Source organism: Rhinoraja longicauda, chromosome 8 (genome assembly GCF_053455715.1).
Source record: "Rhinoraja longicauda isolate Sanriku21f chromosome 8, sRhiLon1.1, whole genome shotgun sequence".
Lineage (NCBI taxonomy): Eukaryota > Metazoa > Chordata > Chondrichthyes > Rajiformes > Arhynchobatidae > Rhinoraja > Rhinoraja longicauda.
The window spans coordinates 5,464,034-5,479,198 of NC_135960.1; the positions used below are offsets into that span (position 1 = coordinate 5,464,034).

General features: G+C 50.0%; 1 protein-coding gene across 1 annotated transcript in view; it reads left to right on the plus strand.

Annotated features, from left to right (window-relative positions):
* Positions 1-3,835: 3,835 nt before the first annotated feature.
* Positions 3,836-15,165, plus strand: part of slc15a2 (solute carrier family 15 member 2) — a 42,470-nt gene continuing 31,140 nt past the window's right edge. The window contains exons 1-5 of the mRNA XM_078403293.1: positions 3,836-3,921; positions 8,598-8,739; positions 10,194-10,286; positions 12,071-12,170; positions 13,278-13,368. Coding sequence (XP_078259419.1) covers positions 3,915-3,921; positions 8,598-8,739; positions 10,194-10,286; positions 12,071-12,170; positions 13,278-13,368 — 433 coding nt within the window. The 5' untranslated portion in view covers positions 3,836-3,914. The remainder of the gene's footprint in view (positions 3,922-8,597; positions 8,740-10,193; positions 10,287-12,070; positions 12,171-13,277; positions 13,369-15,165) is intronic.

Sequence of the window (15,165 nt, forward strand, 5' to 3'; positions counted from 1 at the left end):
CCTCTCCCCCCTTCCCCTCTCCCTCCTTCCCCCCGCTTCCCATCTCCCCCCTTCCCCTCTCCCCCTTCCCCTCTCCCCCTTCCCCTCTCCCCCCTTCCCCCTTCCCCTCTCCCCCCTTCCCCTCTCCCCCTTCCCCTCTCCCCCTTCCCCTCTCCCCTTCCCCTCTCCCCTTCCCCTCTCCCCTTCCCCCTTCCCCTCTCCCCCTTCCCCTCTCCCCCTTCCCCTCTCCCCTTTCCCCCCTCTCCCCCTCCCCTCTCCCCCTTCCCCTCTCCCCCCTTCCCCCTTCCCCTCTCCTCTTCCCTTCCCCTCTCCCCCTTCCCCTCTCCCCCTTCCCCTCTCCCCCCTTCCCCCTTCCCCTCTCCCCCTCTCCTCTTCCCTTCCCCTCTCCCCCTTCCCCTCTCCCCCCTTCCCCTCTCCCCCCTTCCCCTCTCCCCCCTTCCCCTCTCCCCCCTTCCCCTCTCCCCTTCCCCTCTCCCCCCTTCCCCTCTCCCCCTCTCCTCTTCCCCTCCCCTTCCCCTCTCACCCCTTCCCCTCTCCCCCCTTCCCCTCCCCTCTCCCCCCTTCCCCTCTCCCCTTCCCCTCTCCCCCCTTCCCCTCTCCCCTTCACCTCTCCCCCCTTCCCCTCTCCCCCTTCCCCTCTCCCCTTCCCCCTCTCCCCCCTTCCCCTCTCCCCCCTTCCCCTCTCCCCTTCCCCTCTCCCCCTTCCCCTCTCCCCCTTCCCCTCTCCCCCCTTCCCCTCTCCCCTTCACCTCTCCCCCCTTCCCCTCTCCCCCCTTCCCCTCTCCCCCCTTCCCCTCTCCCTCCTTCCCCCCGCTTCCCATCTCCCCCCGCTTCCCATCTCCCCCCTTCCCCTCTCCCCTTCCCCTCTCCCCCTTCCCCCTTCCCCTCTCCCCTTCTCCTCTCCCCCTTCCCCTCTCCCCCTTCCCCTCTTCCCCTCTCCCCCCTTCCCCCCTTCCCCTCTCCCCCCTTCCCCTCTCCCCCTTCCCCTCTCCCCCTTCCCCTCTCCCCCTTCCCCTCTCCCCCTTCCCCACTCCCCCCTTCCCCTCTTCCCCACTCCCCCCTTCCCCTCTCCCCCTTCCCCTCTCCCCCCTCTCCCCCTTCCCCACTCCCCCCTTCCCCTCTCCCCCCTCTCCCCCCTCTCCCCCTTCCCCACTCCCCCCTTCCCCTCTCCCCATTCCCCTCTCCCCCTTCCCCACTCCTCCCCACTCCATCCCCCTCAACCCCCCTTATCCTCCCTCCTCCCCCCCCCCCCCCCACCACCCTCCTCCCTCCCTCCCTCCATCCCTAGGAGATAGATTTAAACATTAAAATGGGAATAACGTTCAAAATATAACACCGATTTCAATGAAACTTCTATTAGCACCAAAGGGACGACGGTGAGTAAGGTGGCCTAAAATTGTCGTGCTCTCGTGTACCGTTTTAGCTGTAGTTCAGGAGCAAACAAACGAGGGTTTTAGTATATGGATGATCCCACTAGCTCGTCTGGTCTTCCCTGAAAGGTTATATTACGGTAAATTTGGGAAATATCCTGCTACTTTGAAATTAGAAAACCATAGGTAGAGAGAAAAAAACATATCAAATTTCCAGCTCCACTAACCACTTTAATGGCAATGCCTTTTTTAAATATAGAAAAAATATATATAAATATCTGAATAAATTAAGTCATTCACCCCTCTAGTTTCATTCACCCCAACAATAATTTCATTCACCCTTGGGTGAACCATTCACCAGTTTAAGGAAGCACTGCCTTAGAGCACAGGAGGATGAGGGGTGATCTTATTTGAGGTGTATAAAATCATGGGAGGAATAGATTGAGTAGATGCACAGAGTCTCTTGCCCAGAGTAGGGGAATCGAAGGCCCAGAGGGCACAGGTTTAAGATGAGGGGGAAATGATTTAATAGGAATCTGAGGGGTAACATTTTCACGCAAAGGGTGGTGGGTGTATGGAACAAGCTGCCAGATGAGGTAGTTGAGGCAGGGACTATCGCAACGTTTAAGAAATAGTTAGACAGGTACATGAATAGGACAGGTTTGAAGGAATATGGACCAAACGCAGGCAGGTGGGACTAGTGTAAACATAGAAAATAGGTGCAGGAGTAGGCCATTCGGCCCTTCGAGCCAACACCACCATTCAATAAGATCATGGCTGATCATCCAATATCAGTACCCTGTTCCTGCTTTTTTCCCCATATCCCTGGATTCCTTGAGCCCTAAGAGCTAAATCTAAGAGAGAGGGTTAGATTTGAGCAAGGGGTGGGCAAGTTCGGTTCGAAGGGCCTGTTTCTAACATTGTATCACTCTCTGTCTACATTAAAAGCTTTTGTTGTGTGCAAACCAGTCATCAGAAAGACAATACATGGTTACAATCAAGCCATCTACAGTGTACAGATACATGGTAAGGAAATAACGTTTAGTGCAAGGTAATGCCAGTGAAGTCATATCCAAGAGAGTCCGAGGGTCACGGACGAGGTAGATAGTAGTTCAGGACTGCTCTCTGGTTGTGGTAGGATGGTTCAGTTGCCTGACAACAGCTGGGAGGCCACAGGTCTCATCGGTCATGCTAGGCCTCAATGCTCGGGTCCTCGCCACTCCAAGAGTTGATGCAGTTGGCCTTCAGGTGCCTTCGGGAGTCAGAGAATGGACAGATCTTTAGTTTAGTTTAGAGATACAACACTGGAATTTAGAAGGATGAGAGAGGATCTTATAGAAACATATAAAACTATAAAAGGACTGGACAAGCTAGATGCAGGAAAGATGTTCCCAATGTTGGGGGAGTCCAGAACCAGGGGCCACAGTCTAAGAATAAAGGGGAGGCCATTTAAAACTGAGGTGATAAAAAAATATTTTCGCCCAGAGAGTTGTGAAATTGTGGAATTCTCTGCCACAGAAGGCAGTGGAGGCCAATTCACTGGATGAATTTAAAACAGAGTTAGATTGAGCTCTGACGGCTAGAGGAATCAAGGAATATGAGGAGAAGGCAGGCACGGGTTACTGATTGTGAATGGCGGTGCTGGCTCGAAGGACAAAATGGCCTCCTCCTGCACCTATTTTAACACAGAAACAGGCCCTTCGGCCAACCGAGTCCACACACTAACACAATCCTACACACACAAGGGACAATTTACATTCATACCAAGCAAATTAACCTACAAACCTGTATGTCTTTGGAGTGTGGGAGGAAACCGAAGATCTCAGGGAAAACCCTCACGATCACGGGGAGAACGTACAAACGCCGTACCGACAGGCAGCACCCGTTGTCAGGATCGAACCCGGGTTTCTGGCGCTGTAAGCTCTGCAAGGCAGCAACTACCGCTGCGCCACCGTGCCGCCCTAAAGAGGAGTCTGAGAGGAGTTCAAGAAGATCATAGTTAAAAGTCAGAAATGTTGCAGTAGGAATAGAGATGTAAGAGTGGGGCCGAGCGATTGTAATGCGCGTTTGTAGATCGGCTTCTGTGGCCAGCACGCAAATGGTCGCCTGGGTTGGGCGCCATCTTGTAAGCAATGGCAATCGTAATGCAATGCAGATGAGGAAAAACCTTTTTCACCCAGAGAGTTGTGAATCTGTGGCATTCTCTGCCACAGAACGCAGTGGAGGCCAATTCACTGGATGTTTACAGGAGAGAGTTAGATAGAGCTCTAGGGGCTAGCGGGATCAAGGGATATGGGGAGAAAGCAGGAATGGGGTACTGATTCTGGATGATCAGCCATGATCATATTGAATGGCGGTGCTGGCTCGAAGTGCCGAATGGCCTCCTCCTGCACCTATTTTCTTTGTTTTCTATGTTTCTATGTCATTGCCTTTTTAATAACTCTTTTCTTCTGCCTCTTCCAGCGACTGTGCGGAACCACCTACCCCCTCAGCATCATATTCGTGGTGGTGAATGAATTCTGTGAACGCTTCTCCTTCTATGGCATGAAAGGTCTGTACCCGCTCAGAGCCGTTTGTTTTTTTTACAATTGTTTAGTTTAGTTTAGAGATACAGCGCAGAAACAGGCCCTTCGGCCCACCGAGTCCGCACCGACTACCGATCCCCACACACTTGCACTACCCTACACGCACACACACACACACACGCACACGCACACTGGGGATAATTTTGCATCTTACAATTACACCAAGCCAATTTTAACCTACAAACATAGAAACATAGAAAATAGGTGCAGGGGTAGGCCATTCGGCCCTTCGAGCCAGCACCGCCATTCAATATGATCATGGCTGATCATCCAACTCAGTATCCCGTACCTGCCTTCTCTCCATACCCCCTGATCCCTTTAGCCACAAGGGCCACATCTAACTCCCTCTTAAATATAGCCAATGAACTGGCCTCAACTACCTTCTGTGACAGAGAATTCCACAGATTCACCACTCTCTGTGTGAAAAAAAACTTTCTCATCTCGGTCCTAAAAGACTTCCCCCTTATCCTTAAACTGTGACCCCTTGTTCTGGACTTCCCCAACATCGGGAACAATCTTCCTGCATCTAGCCTGTCCAACCCCTCAAGAATTTTGTAAGTTTCTATAAGATCCCCCTTCAATCTTCTAAATTCCAGCGAGTTTAACCTAAAACCTATACGTCTTTGTAGTGTGGGAGGAGACCAAAGGTCTCGGAGAAAACCCACTCAGGTCACAGGGAGAACACACAAACTCCGCACAGACAAGCACCCGTGGTCGGGATCGAACCCGGGTCTCTGGCGCTGTAAGGCAGTAGCTCAACCACTACGCCACCGTGCCGGTACAGGAAGGTACTGCAGATGCTGGTTAATAGCGGATAGACACAAAATGCTGGAGTAACTCAGCGGGACAGGCAGCATCTCTGGAGAGAAGGAACGGGTGACGTTTCGGGTCGAGACCCACCCATTCCTTCTCTCCAGAGATGCTGCCTGTCCCGCTGAGTTACTCCAGCATTTTGTGATACCTTCGATTTGTACCAGCATCTGCAGTTATTTTCCTACACAACTTGTTGTAATCTCTGATAACTTGATTCACTGTCCACTACGCCGCCAGTTCTGGTGTCATAAGTTCATACGTTCATCAGTGATAGGAGCAAAATTAGGCCATTCGGCCCATCGAGCCTACTCCGTCGTTCAATCATGGCTGATCTATCTCTCCCTCTCAACCCCATTCTCCTGCCCCTCTCCCCATGACCTTTGACTCCCTGCAAGCATATAAACCATTTTAACAACATTGTCATCCGAGTTGTTACTTGAGATGACAAACAACAATAGACAATAGGTGCAGGAGTAGGCCATTTGGCCCTTCGAACCAGCACTACCATTCAATGTGATCATGGCTGATCATTCTCAATCAGTACCCCGTTCCTGCCTTCTCCCCATTCCCCCGTGACTCCGCTATCCTTAAGAGCTCTATCTAGCTCTCTCTTGAAAGCATCCAGAGAATTGGCCACCACTGCCTTCTGAGGCAGAGAATTCCGCAGATTTACAACTCTCTGACTGAAAAAGTTTTCTCCTCGTCTCCGTTCTAAAATTCATTTGTTTAGTTTAGTTTGGAGATACAGCATATCACCGGGTCCGCGCCGACCAGCAATCCCCGCACACTAACACTATCCTACACACACTGGGGACAATTTTACCGAAGCCAGTTAACCTACAAACACGTGTGGTCTTTGGAATGTGGGAGGAAACCGGAGCACCCGGAGAATACCCACATAGATCACGGGGAGAACGTACAAACTCCATACAGACAGCACCCATAGTCAGGATCGAACCTGGGTCTCTGGCGCTGTGAGGCAGCAACTCTACCGCTGCGCCACCCATGTTTAGATTTTGGTTTAGATTTATAATTCTGTGCTGCCTGACCGTATGAGTACCGAGATACAGTGAAAGGTTTTGTTTTACATGCCATCTGATTAAATCGGATCATAATTATAAATGAATACCGTCAAGCCCTTCATTAGTACAACAGAGGGCGGCACGGTGGCGCAGCGGTAGAGTTGCTGCCTTACCGCAAATGCAGCGCCGGAGACCCGGGTTCCATCCTGACTGCAGGTGCTGTCTGTACGGAGTTTGTACGTTCTCCCCGTGACCTGCGTGGGTTTTGTCCTTGATCTCCGGTTTCCTCCCACGCTCCAAAGATGTACAGGTTTGTGGGTTAATTGGCTTGGTAAATGTCAAAATTGTCCCTCGTGGTTGTAGGACGGTGTTAATGTGTGCGGGGATCGCTGGTCGGCGCGGACCCGTTGGGCCGAAGGGCCTGTTTCCGCGCTGTATCTCTAAACTAAATTAAACCAAAAAGAGATCGTCATGGGGATACACAGTGTGGAAACAGACCTAGCGGATCAACTTGCTCGCACCGCCCAACATGCCCCACCTACACTAGTCCCACCTGCTTGCATTTGGCCCATATCCCTGTAAACATGTCCTATCCATGTATCTGTCTAAATGAGAAGAAATGCTGCTAGTGTGCCTGGGCAAATGAAGGCAAGCATCTGAATGGCGGCTTGACCATCCTATCTACCTGAGTGCTGCCACACTCAGGAACCCTTGGAGTGGAATGCCCTTTAGCACCAACTCCTCCGTAATCAAATAAAACAGATTACTCGTCGTAGAGTCTCGGACCAGAGGCCTCAGAATAACGGCACTTACCTTTAGAAATGAGATGAGGAGGAATTTCTTTAGTCAGAGGGCGGTGAATCTGTGGAATTCATTGCCGCAGAAGGCTGTGGAGGCAAAGTCAGTGGATATTTTTAAGGCGGAGATTGATAGATCGGCAGGTCAAATTTCCCTCTGTCTAAATGACTTAGACGAAGGGATTAAAAGTACCATTAGCAAATTTGCAGATGATACTAAGCTGGGGGGTAGTGTGAATTGTGAGGAAGATGCAATAAGGCTGCAGGGTGACTTGGACAGGTTGTGTGAGTGGGCGGATACATGGCAGATGCAGTTTAATGTAGATAAGTGTGAGGTTATTCACTTTGGAAGTAAGAATAGAAAGGCAGATTATTATCTGAATGGTGTCAAGTTAGGAGGAGGGGGAGTTCAACGAGATCTGGGTGTCCTATTGCATCAGTCAATGAAAGGAAGCATGCAGGTACAGCAGGCAGTGAAGAAAGCCAATGGAATGTTGGCCTTCATAACAAGAGGAGTTGAGTATAGGAGCAAAGAGGTCCTTCTACAGTTGTACCGGGCCCTGGTGAGACCGCACCTGGAGTACTGTGTGCAGTTTTGGTCTCCAAATTTGAGGAAGGATATTCTTGCTATGGAGGGCGTGCAGCTTAGGTTCACTAGGTTAATTCCCGGAATGGCGGGACTGTCGTATGTTGAAAGGCTGGAGCGATTGGGCTTGTATACACTGGAATTTAGAAGGATGAGGGGGGATCTTATTGAAACATATAAGATAATTAGGGGATTGGACACATTAGAGGCTGGAAACATGTTCCCAATGTTGGGGGAGTCCAGAACAAGGGGCCACAGTTTAAGAATAAGGGGTAGGCCATTTAGAACGGAGATGAGGAAGAACTTTTTCAGTCAGAGAGTGGTGAAGGTGTGGAATTCTCTGCCTCAGAAGGCAGTGGAGGCCAGTTCGTTGGATGCTTTCAAGAGAGAGCTGGATAGAGCTCTTAAGGATAGCGGAGTGAGGGGGTATGGGGAGAAGGCAGGAACAGGGTACTGATTGAGAGTGATCAGCCATGATCGCATTGAATGGCGGTGCTGGCTCGAAGGGCTGAATGGCCTACTCCTGCACCTATTGTCTATTGTCTATTGTCTCTCAAACTTGCAATAGTATCTTCCTCAACTACCTCCTCTGGCAGCTTGTTCCATACACCCTAGATAGGCCTAGATGGTGTGGATGTGGAGAGGATGTTTCCACTAGTGGGAGAGTCTAGGACCAGAGGTCACAGCCTCAGAATGAAAGGACGTCCCTTTACGAAGGAGATGAGGAGGAATTTCTTTAGCCAGAGGGTGGTGAACCTGTGGAATTCTTTGCCACAGAAGGCTGTGGTGGAGGCCAAGTCAATGGATATGTTTAACATAGAAACATAGAAAATAGGTGCAGGAGTAGGCCATTCGGCCCTTCGAGCCTGCACCGCCATTCAATATGATCATGGCTGATCATCCAACTCAGTATCCCGTACCTGCCTTCTCTCCATACCCCCTGATCCCTTTAGCCACAAGGGCCACATCTAACTCCCTCTTAAATATAGCCAATGAACTGGCCTCAACTACCTTCTGTGGCAGAGAATTCCACAGATTCACCACTCTCTGTGTGAAAAAACCCGTTCTCATCTCGGTCCTAAAAGACTTCCCCCTTATCCTTAAACACTGTGACCCCCTTGTTCTGGACTTCCCCAACATCGGGAACAATCTTCCTGCATCTAGCCTGTCCAACCCCTTAAGAATTTTGTAAGTAAGGCGGAGATCGACAGATTCTTGATTAGTACGGGTGTCAATGATGATGGGGAGAAGGCAGGAGAATGGGGTTTGGGGGGGGGGGGGGGGGGAGTAGGTAGGTCAGCCATGATTGAATGGCGGAGTAGACCTGATGGGCCGAAGGGCCTAATTCTGCTCCTGGAACGTATGAGCGTATGAGGAGGATGCATCGTTCGCTGACTGACCCGCCGTCATTCCTTGTATTCCAGCTGTCCTCACCCTGTACTTTGTAAACTTTCTTCATTGGGACGATGATCAGTCGACAGCCATTTACCACGCCTTCACTGGACTTGCCTACTTCACCCCGGTCTTGGGAGCCCTCATTGCCGACTCCTGGCTGGGAAAGTTTAAGTGAGTTCACGTGTGCGGGGGGGGGGGGGGGGGGGGGGGAGGGGTGGCGTCGCACGTATCCCCCCACACGTTACCACGTGCCGACCTGTACCCCACTATCACCGGCCTCGAGACCAAACATCCCGAAGCCCTGCTCATTGTAGCCGGAGACCTCCGACAAGCCGAACCACAAGGGGGCGTGATGCCAAAGTACCACCAGCATGTCCACCGCGTCCGTGGATATTCCTGAGGCCGAGTCACACAAGTTCTTGATTAGAACGGGTGTCAAGGGTTAACGTTTTCAAAGGTCTTTTAATGTCTTGCTTACCAATTAAGGTACAGTGATATTCGTATTGCCTACAGCCACACTGAAAAAGAAGCAACAAGACACACAACTATATAAAAGTTAACATAAACATCCACCACAGCGGATTCCCCACATTCCTCACAGTGATGGAAGGCAATAAAGTCTAATCTTCTTCCCTCATTTTTCTCCCGCGGTCGGGGCAGTCGAACCCACCGCAGTCGGGGCGATCGAAGCTCCCGTCTCGGGGCGGTCGAAGCCCCCGCGACTTGGAGCTCCCGAAGTCGGTCTCTAAACAGGGGCCGAGAGCTCCAAGTTGTTAAAGTCCGCAGGCTCCCGCGGTTGGAGCTCCCGAAGTCGGCCTCCAGCAGAGGCCGCCAACTCCTCGATGTTAGGCCGCAGTGCGGACGGAGATACGATACAGAAAAAAAATCGCATCTCCGTCGAGATAAGCGATTTAAAAGAGAAGGAATGGGTGACGTTTCGGGTCGAGGCCCTTCTTCAGACTGAAGAAGGGTCACGACCCGAAACGTCACCCATTCCTTCTCTCCTGAGATGCTGCCTGACCTGCTGACTCCAGCATTTTGTGAAATAAATACCTTCTGGTACACTGTCTGTTGGCTGATCAGAACCTCGCCAATGAACTGAAATCAAAGATCAAATAAATTTAAAGAGTTGTTCTCCATTGTCTTCCATTCACTCCCAAAGGAACAGTGTTTAACCTCCAAATAGAGTAAGGATCTGCGTAAAGTACTGTCTGCACTTTTAAAACTCCCCTATTTGCAGTGGGCCTCACTATGACAATGGAGGAGGCCCAGGACAGAAAGGTCAATAGACAACAGGTGCAGGAGGAGGCCATTTGGCCCTTCGAGCCAGCACTGCCATTCAATGTGATCATGGCTGATCATTCTCAATCAGTACCCCGTTCCTGCCTTCTCCCCATACCCCCTGACTCCGCTATCCTTAAGAGCTCTATCCAGCTCTCTCTTGAATGCATTCAGAGAATTGGCCTCCACTGCCTTCTGAGGCAGAGAATTCCACAGATTCACAACTCTCTGACTGAAAAAGTTTTTCCTCGTCCTAAAATGAAGGATGAAAATATTTTTTCTAGCGGCTCATCGCGTCTTCTTGAAATACTGATTTGATATTTGCCTTTTTTGATGACGAACAGGACCATCATCATCCTTTCTATTGTGTACGTCATCGGCCATGTGGTGAAGTCAATCGGTTCCATCCCTATCGTGGGCACCCATACTGTACATGTGTGAGTAAAAGAAAAGATGCTCGTCAAAATAATTTCGGCACCATGTCGCCGTACATGCACAGAGTCTCTTGCCCAGAGTAGGGGAATTGAGGACCAGAGGACATAGGTTCAAGGTGAAGGGGAAAAGATTTAATAGGAATCTGAGGGGTAACTTTTTCACACAAAATGGCGGTGGGTATATGGAACGAGCTGCCGGAGGAGGTAGTTGAGGCTGGGACTGTCCCAACATTTAAGAAACAGTTAGACAGGTACATGGATAGGACAGGTTTGGAGGGATATGGACCAAGTGCAGACAGGTGGGGCTAGTGTAGCTGGGACATTGTTGGCCGGTGTGGGTAAGTTGGGCCGAAGGGCCTGTTTCCACTCCGTTTCACTCTATGACTCTATCCGAGGAAAGACGTGCTGGCTCTGAAGAGGGTCCAGAGGAAGTTTACAAGAATGAAAGGTGGACACAGAATGCTGGAGTAACTCAGCGGGTCAGGCAGCATGTCGGGAGAGAAGGAATGGGTGACGTTTTGGGTCGAGACCCTTCTTCAGAATGATCAAGAATGAACCTAGGAGTGAGTGTGTTAACCTATGATGAGTCCATGTTTGTTGGCACTGGGCCTGTACTCACTGGTGTTTAGAAGGATGGGGGGAGGGGAGAACCTCATTGAAATTTACAGAATAGTGAAAGTCTTGGATATACTGGATGTGGGGAGGATGTTTCCACTAGTGGGAGAGTCTAGGACTAGAGGTCATAGTCTCAGAATTAAAGGATGTTCCTTTAGGAAGGAGATGAGGAGAAATTTATTTAGTCAGATGGTAGTGAATCTGTGGAATTCTTTGCCACAGAAGGCTGTGGAGGCCGATAGTGGATATTTTTAAGGCAGAGATAGATAAATTCTTGATTAGTACGGGTGTCAGAAGTTATGGGGAGAAGGCAGGAGAATGGGGTTAGGAGGGAGAAATAGATAGGAGTATTGAATGGCGGAGAAGACTTGATGGGCCGAATGGCCTAATTCTACTATTCCTTATAACCTTATGACAAACATAGAAAATAGGTGCATGGCTAATCATCCGGATTCAGTACCCCTTTCCTGCTTTCTCCCCATGTCCCTTGATTCCGTTAGCCCTAAGAGCTAAATCTAACTCTCTATTGAAGACATCCAGTGAATTGGCCTCCACTGCCTTCTGTGGCAGAGAATTCCACAATAGCTTGGTTTGGGAACAGCTCCATCCAAGACCGCGAGAAATTGCAGCGAATTGTGGACGCAGCCCAGACCATCACACAAACCAACCTCCCTTTCATTGACTCCATCTACACCTCACGCTGCCTCGGCAAGGCCAGCAGCATAGTCAAGGACGAGTCGCACCCTGGCTACTCCCTCTTCTCCCCTCTCCCATCGGGCAAAAGGTACAGAAGTGTGAAAACGCACACCTCCAGACTCAGGGACAGTTTCTTCCCAGCTGTTATCAGGCAACTGAACCATCCTACCATAACCAGAGAGCGGTCCTGAACTGCTATCCACCTCTTTGGTGACCCTCGAACTGTCCTTGATCGGACTTTGCTGGCTTTACCTTGCACTAAACGTTATTCCTTTGTCATGTATCTATCAGTACACTGTGGACGGCCCGATTGCAATCAGGTGTTGTCTTTCTGCTGACTGGTTAGCACGCAGCAAAAGCTTTTCACTGTACCTCAGTACACGTGACAATAAACTGAACTGAAATGACCTCACCTCAGTATTGCCAGGAAAAATCATCTTGCCTTTTAAATGAGACAAAGCTTCTTTCATTCCCAGGGCCTTATCTATGTTTGGTCTCTTCCTAATTGCCTTGGGGACAGGTGGCATTAAACCGTGTGTGGCAGCCTTTGGTGGTGACCAGTTTGAAGCGCACCAGGTATGTGATCATCCGGTGGGGGGGGGGGGAGGGCGGCTGGGAAATGGTTTTAATGGTCATGACACCAAAGTTACAGGCAGATAGAAAACTGTGGGTCCCAGGAGTGATTGATGGCACTGGGCCTGTGCTCGTTGGAGTTTAGAAGAATGAGGGGGGGGACCTCATTGAAACATACCAAATAGTGAAAGGCTTGGGATAGAGTGGATGTGGAGAGGATGTTTCCACTAGTGGGAGAGTCTAGGACCAGAGGCCACAGCCTCAGAATAAAAGGATGCACCTTTAGGAAGGAGATGAGGAGGAATTTCTTTAGTCAGAGGGTGGTTTAGATTTAGGAGGGTTCGATCCTGACTACGGGCGCCGTCTATACGGAGTTTGTACGTTCTCCCCGTGACCTGCGTGGGTTTTCTCCGAGATCTTCGGTTTCCTCCCACACTCCAAAGACGTACAGGTTTGTAGGTTAATTGGCTGGGCAAATGTAAAAATTGTCCCTAGTGGGTGTAGGATAGTGTTAGTGTGCGGGGATCGCTGGGCGGCGCGGACCCGGTGGGCCGAAGGGCCTGTTTCCGCGCTGTATCTCTAAACCTAAATCTAAATCTAAAATTGCTCCAGCACTTTGTGTCTTTTTTTGTATTATTAGTCTCGGGCCCACTTTAAGTCTGGGTCTGGCTGAATGGCGGGTGCTTGACCACCGGTCACTCTTCTCCTCCACTACACTCCCGGTGGAGGACACCAATGGTGATGAGATACCTCAGCGATGCTCTGGGACACCTACCTCTCTGATCTAACCCCATAGGACCATGAGACATTGGAGCAGAATCAGGCTATTCAGCCCATCGACTCTGCTCCACCATTCGATCGTGCCTGATCTGCTTTTCCCTCTCAACCACAATCTTCCCTCTTCTCCCCATTTGCGGTGCTGGCTGGATGGGCCTACTTCTGCACCTATTGTCCATTGTCTAACCCCTGACACACGTACTAATCAAGGGCCTGTATCTCTAAACTGAACTGAAAACCAAATTATCTTGATGGCAAATAGTTTTACAAAACACGGACATTGCGTTGGTCGATCGGTTTCCTCACCTCTAACTTCTTGCTGTTACGTTTCAGAACGTGGAGAGAAGAAGGTTCTTCTCTTTCTTCTATCTGTGCATTAATGCAGGAAGCTTGCTGTCAACCATCATCACTCCCATCCTGCGAGGTGAGTGTGGCTTCACAATCATCCGCTGGAATTGCATTTGGATCATTGGTGCCTTGTACAATAGGTGGAGCAAAGGGGAAGAAGATACAGAGTGCAGAATATAGAATAAATGGGTGCAGGAGTAGCCCGTTCGAGCCAGCACCACCATTCAATATGATCATGGCTGATCATCCAGAATCAATACCCCGTTCCTGCTTTCTCCCCATTTACCCTTGATTCCGTTAGCCCGAAGAGCTATATCTAACTCTCTCTTGAACACATCCAGTGAATTGGCCTCCACTGCCTTCTGCGGCAGAGAATTCCACCAGGTGCATCACAGCTTGGTTTGAGAACAGCTCCATCCGAGACCGCCAGAAACACAGGTGTGAAAACGCACACCTCCAGATTCAGGGACAGTTTCTTCCCAGCTGTTATCAGGCAACTGAACCATCCTACCAACAACCAGAGAGCGGTGCTGAACTACCGTCTACCTCATTGGTGACCCTCGGACTATCTTTGATTGGACTTTGCTGGCTTTACTTTGCACTACTCGTTATCAGTACTCCATTCCCCGCTAGCCCTAAGAGCGATATCCGACTGACTCCGTTGGGTATTTTCAAAGCGAAGATTCAATCCAAGGCCACTGCAAGAAATTGCAACGAATTGTGGACGCAGCCCAGACCGTCACACAAACCAACCTCCCTTCCATTGACTCCATCTACACCTCACGCTGCCTCGGCAAGGCCAGCAGCATAATCAAGGACCAGTCTCACCCCGGCCACTCCCTCTTCTCCCCCCTCCCATCCGGCTAAAGGTATAGAAGTGTGAAAACCTCCTCTGCAGATTCAGGGACAGTTTCTTCCCAGCTGTTATCGGGCAACTGAACCATCCTACCACAACCAGAGCAGTCCTGAACTACTATCTACCTCATTCGTGAACCTCAGTCTATCTTTAATCGAACTTTGCTGGCTTTACCTTGCACTAAACGTTATTCCCTTATCATGGACCTGTACACTGTAATGGCTCGATTGTAATCATGTATTGTCTTTCTACTGACTGGATAGCACGCAGATAGCACTGTACCTCAGTACACGTGACAATAAACTATGCTGACCTATTGACAGATCCTTGATTAGTACGGGTATCCGTACTGAGGCAGGAGAATGGGGTTGAGAGGGAAAGATAGATCAGCCATGATTGAATGGCGGAGTAGACTTGATGGGCCGAATGGCTTACTTCTGTTCCTATGACTTATGGACATGGAACTGATGCGCTACAATGCTGAGAACAATATCCTGCACTCTGTATCTTCCCCTTTGCTCTATCTATTGTTAAATTTGACTTAATTGTATTTATGTATGGTATACTTGACCTGTTTGGATAGCACGTAGAGCAAAGCTTTTCACCATTAGACCGGAAATGCGTGAGTAACTCAGTGTGTCGAGCAGCATCTCTGGATAAAATAGATACGTGACGTTTCGGGTCGGGACCTTTCTTCAGACCCAACCCGAAGCTGGCTCGAAGGGCCGAATGGCCTCCCCCTGCACCTATGAGTTATCTGTCCATTTTCTCCAGAGATGCTGCCCGACACGTTGAGTTACGCTAACATTGTGTGTCTATTTTTATTTATTCACAAAATGCTGGAGTAACTCATCTGGTCAGGCAGCATCTCAGGAGAGAAGGAATGGGTGACGTTTCGGGTCGAGACCCTTCTTCAGACCTGCTGAGTTACTCCAGCATTTTGTGAATAAACACCTTCGATTTGTACCAGCATCTGCAGTTATTTTCTTACGTGTGTCTATCTTTGGTATAAACCGG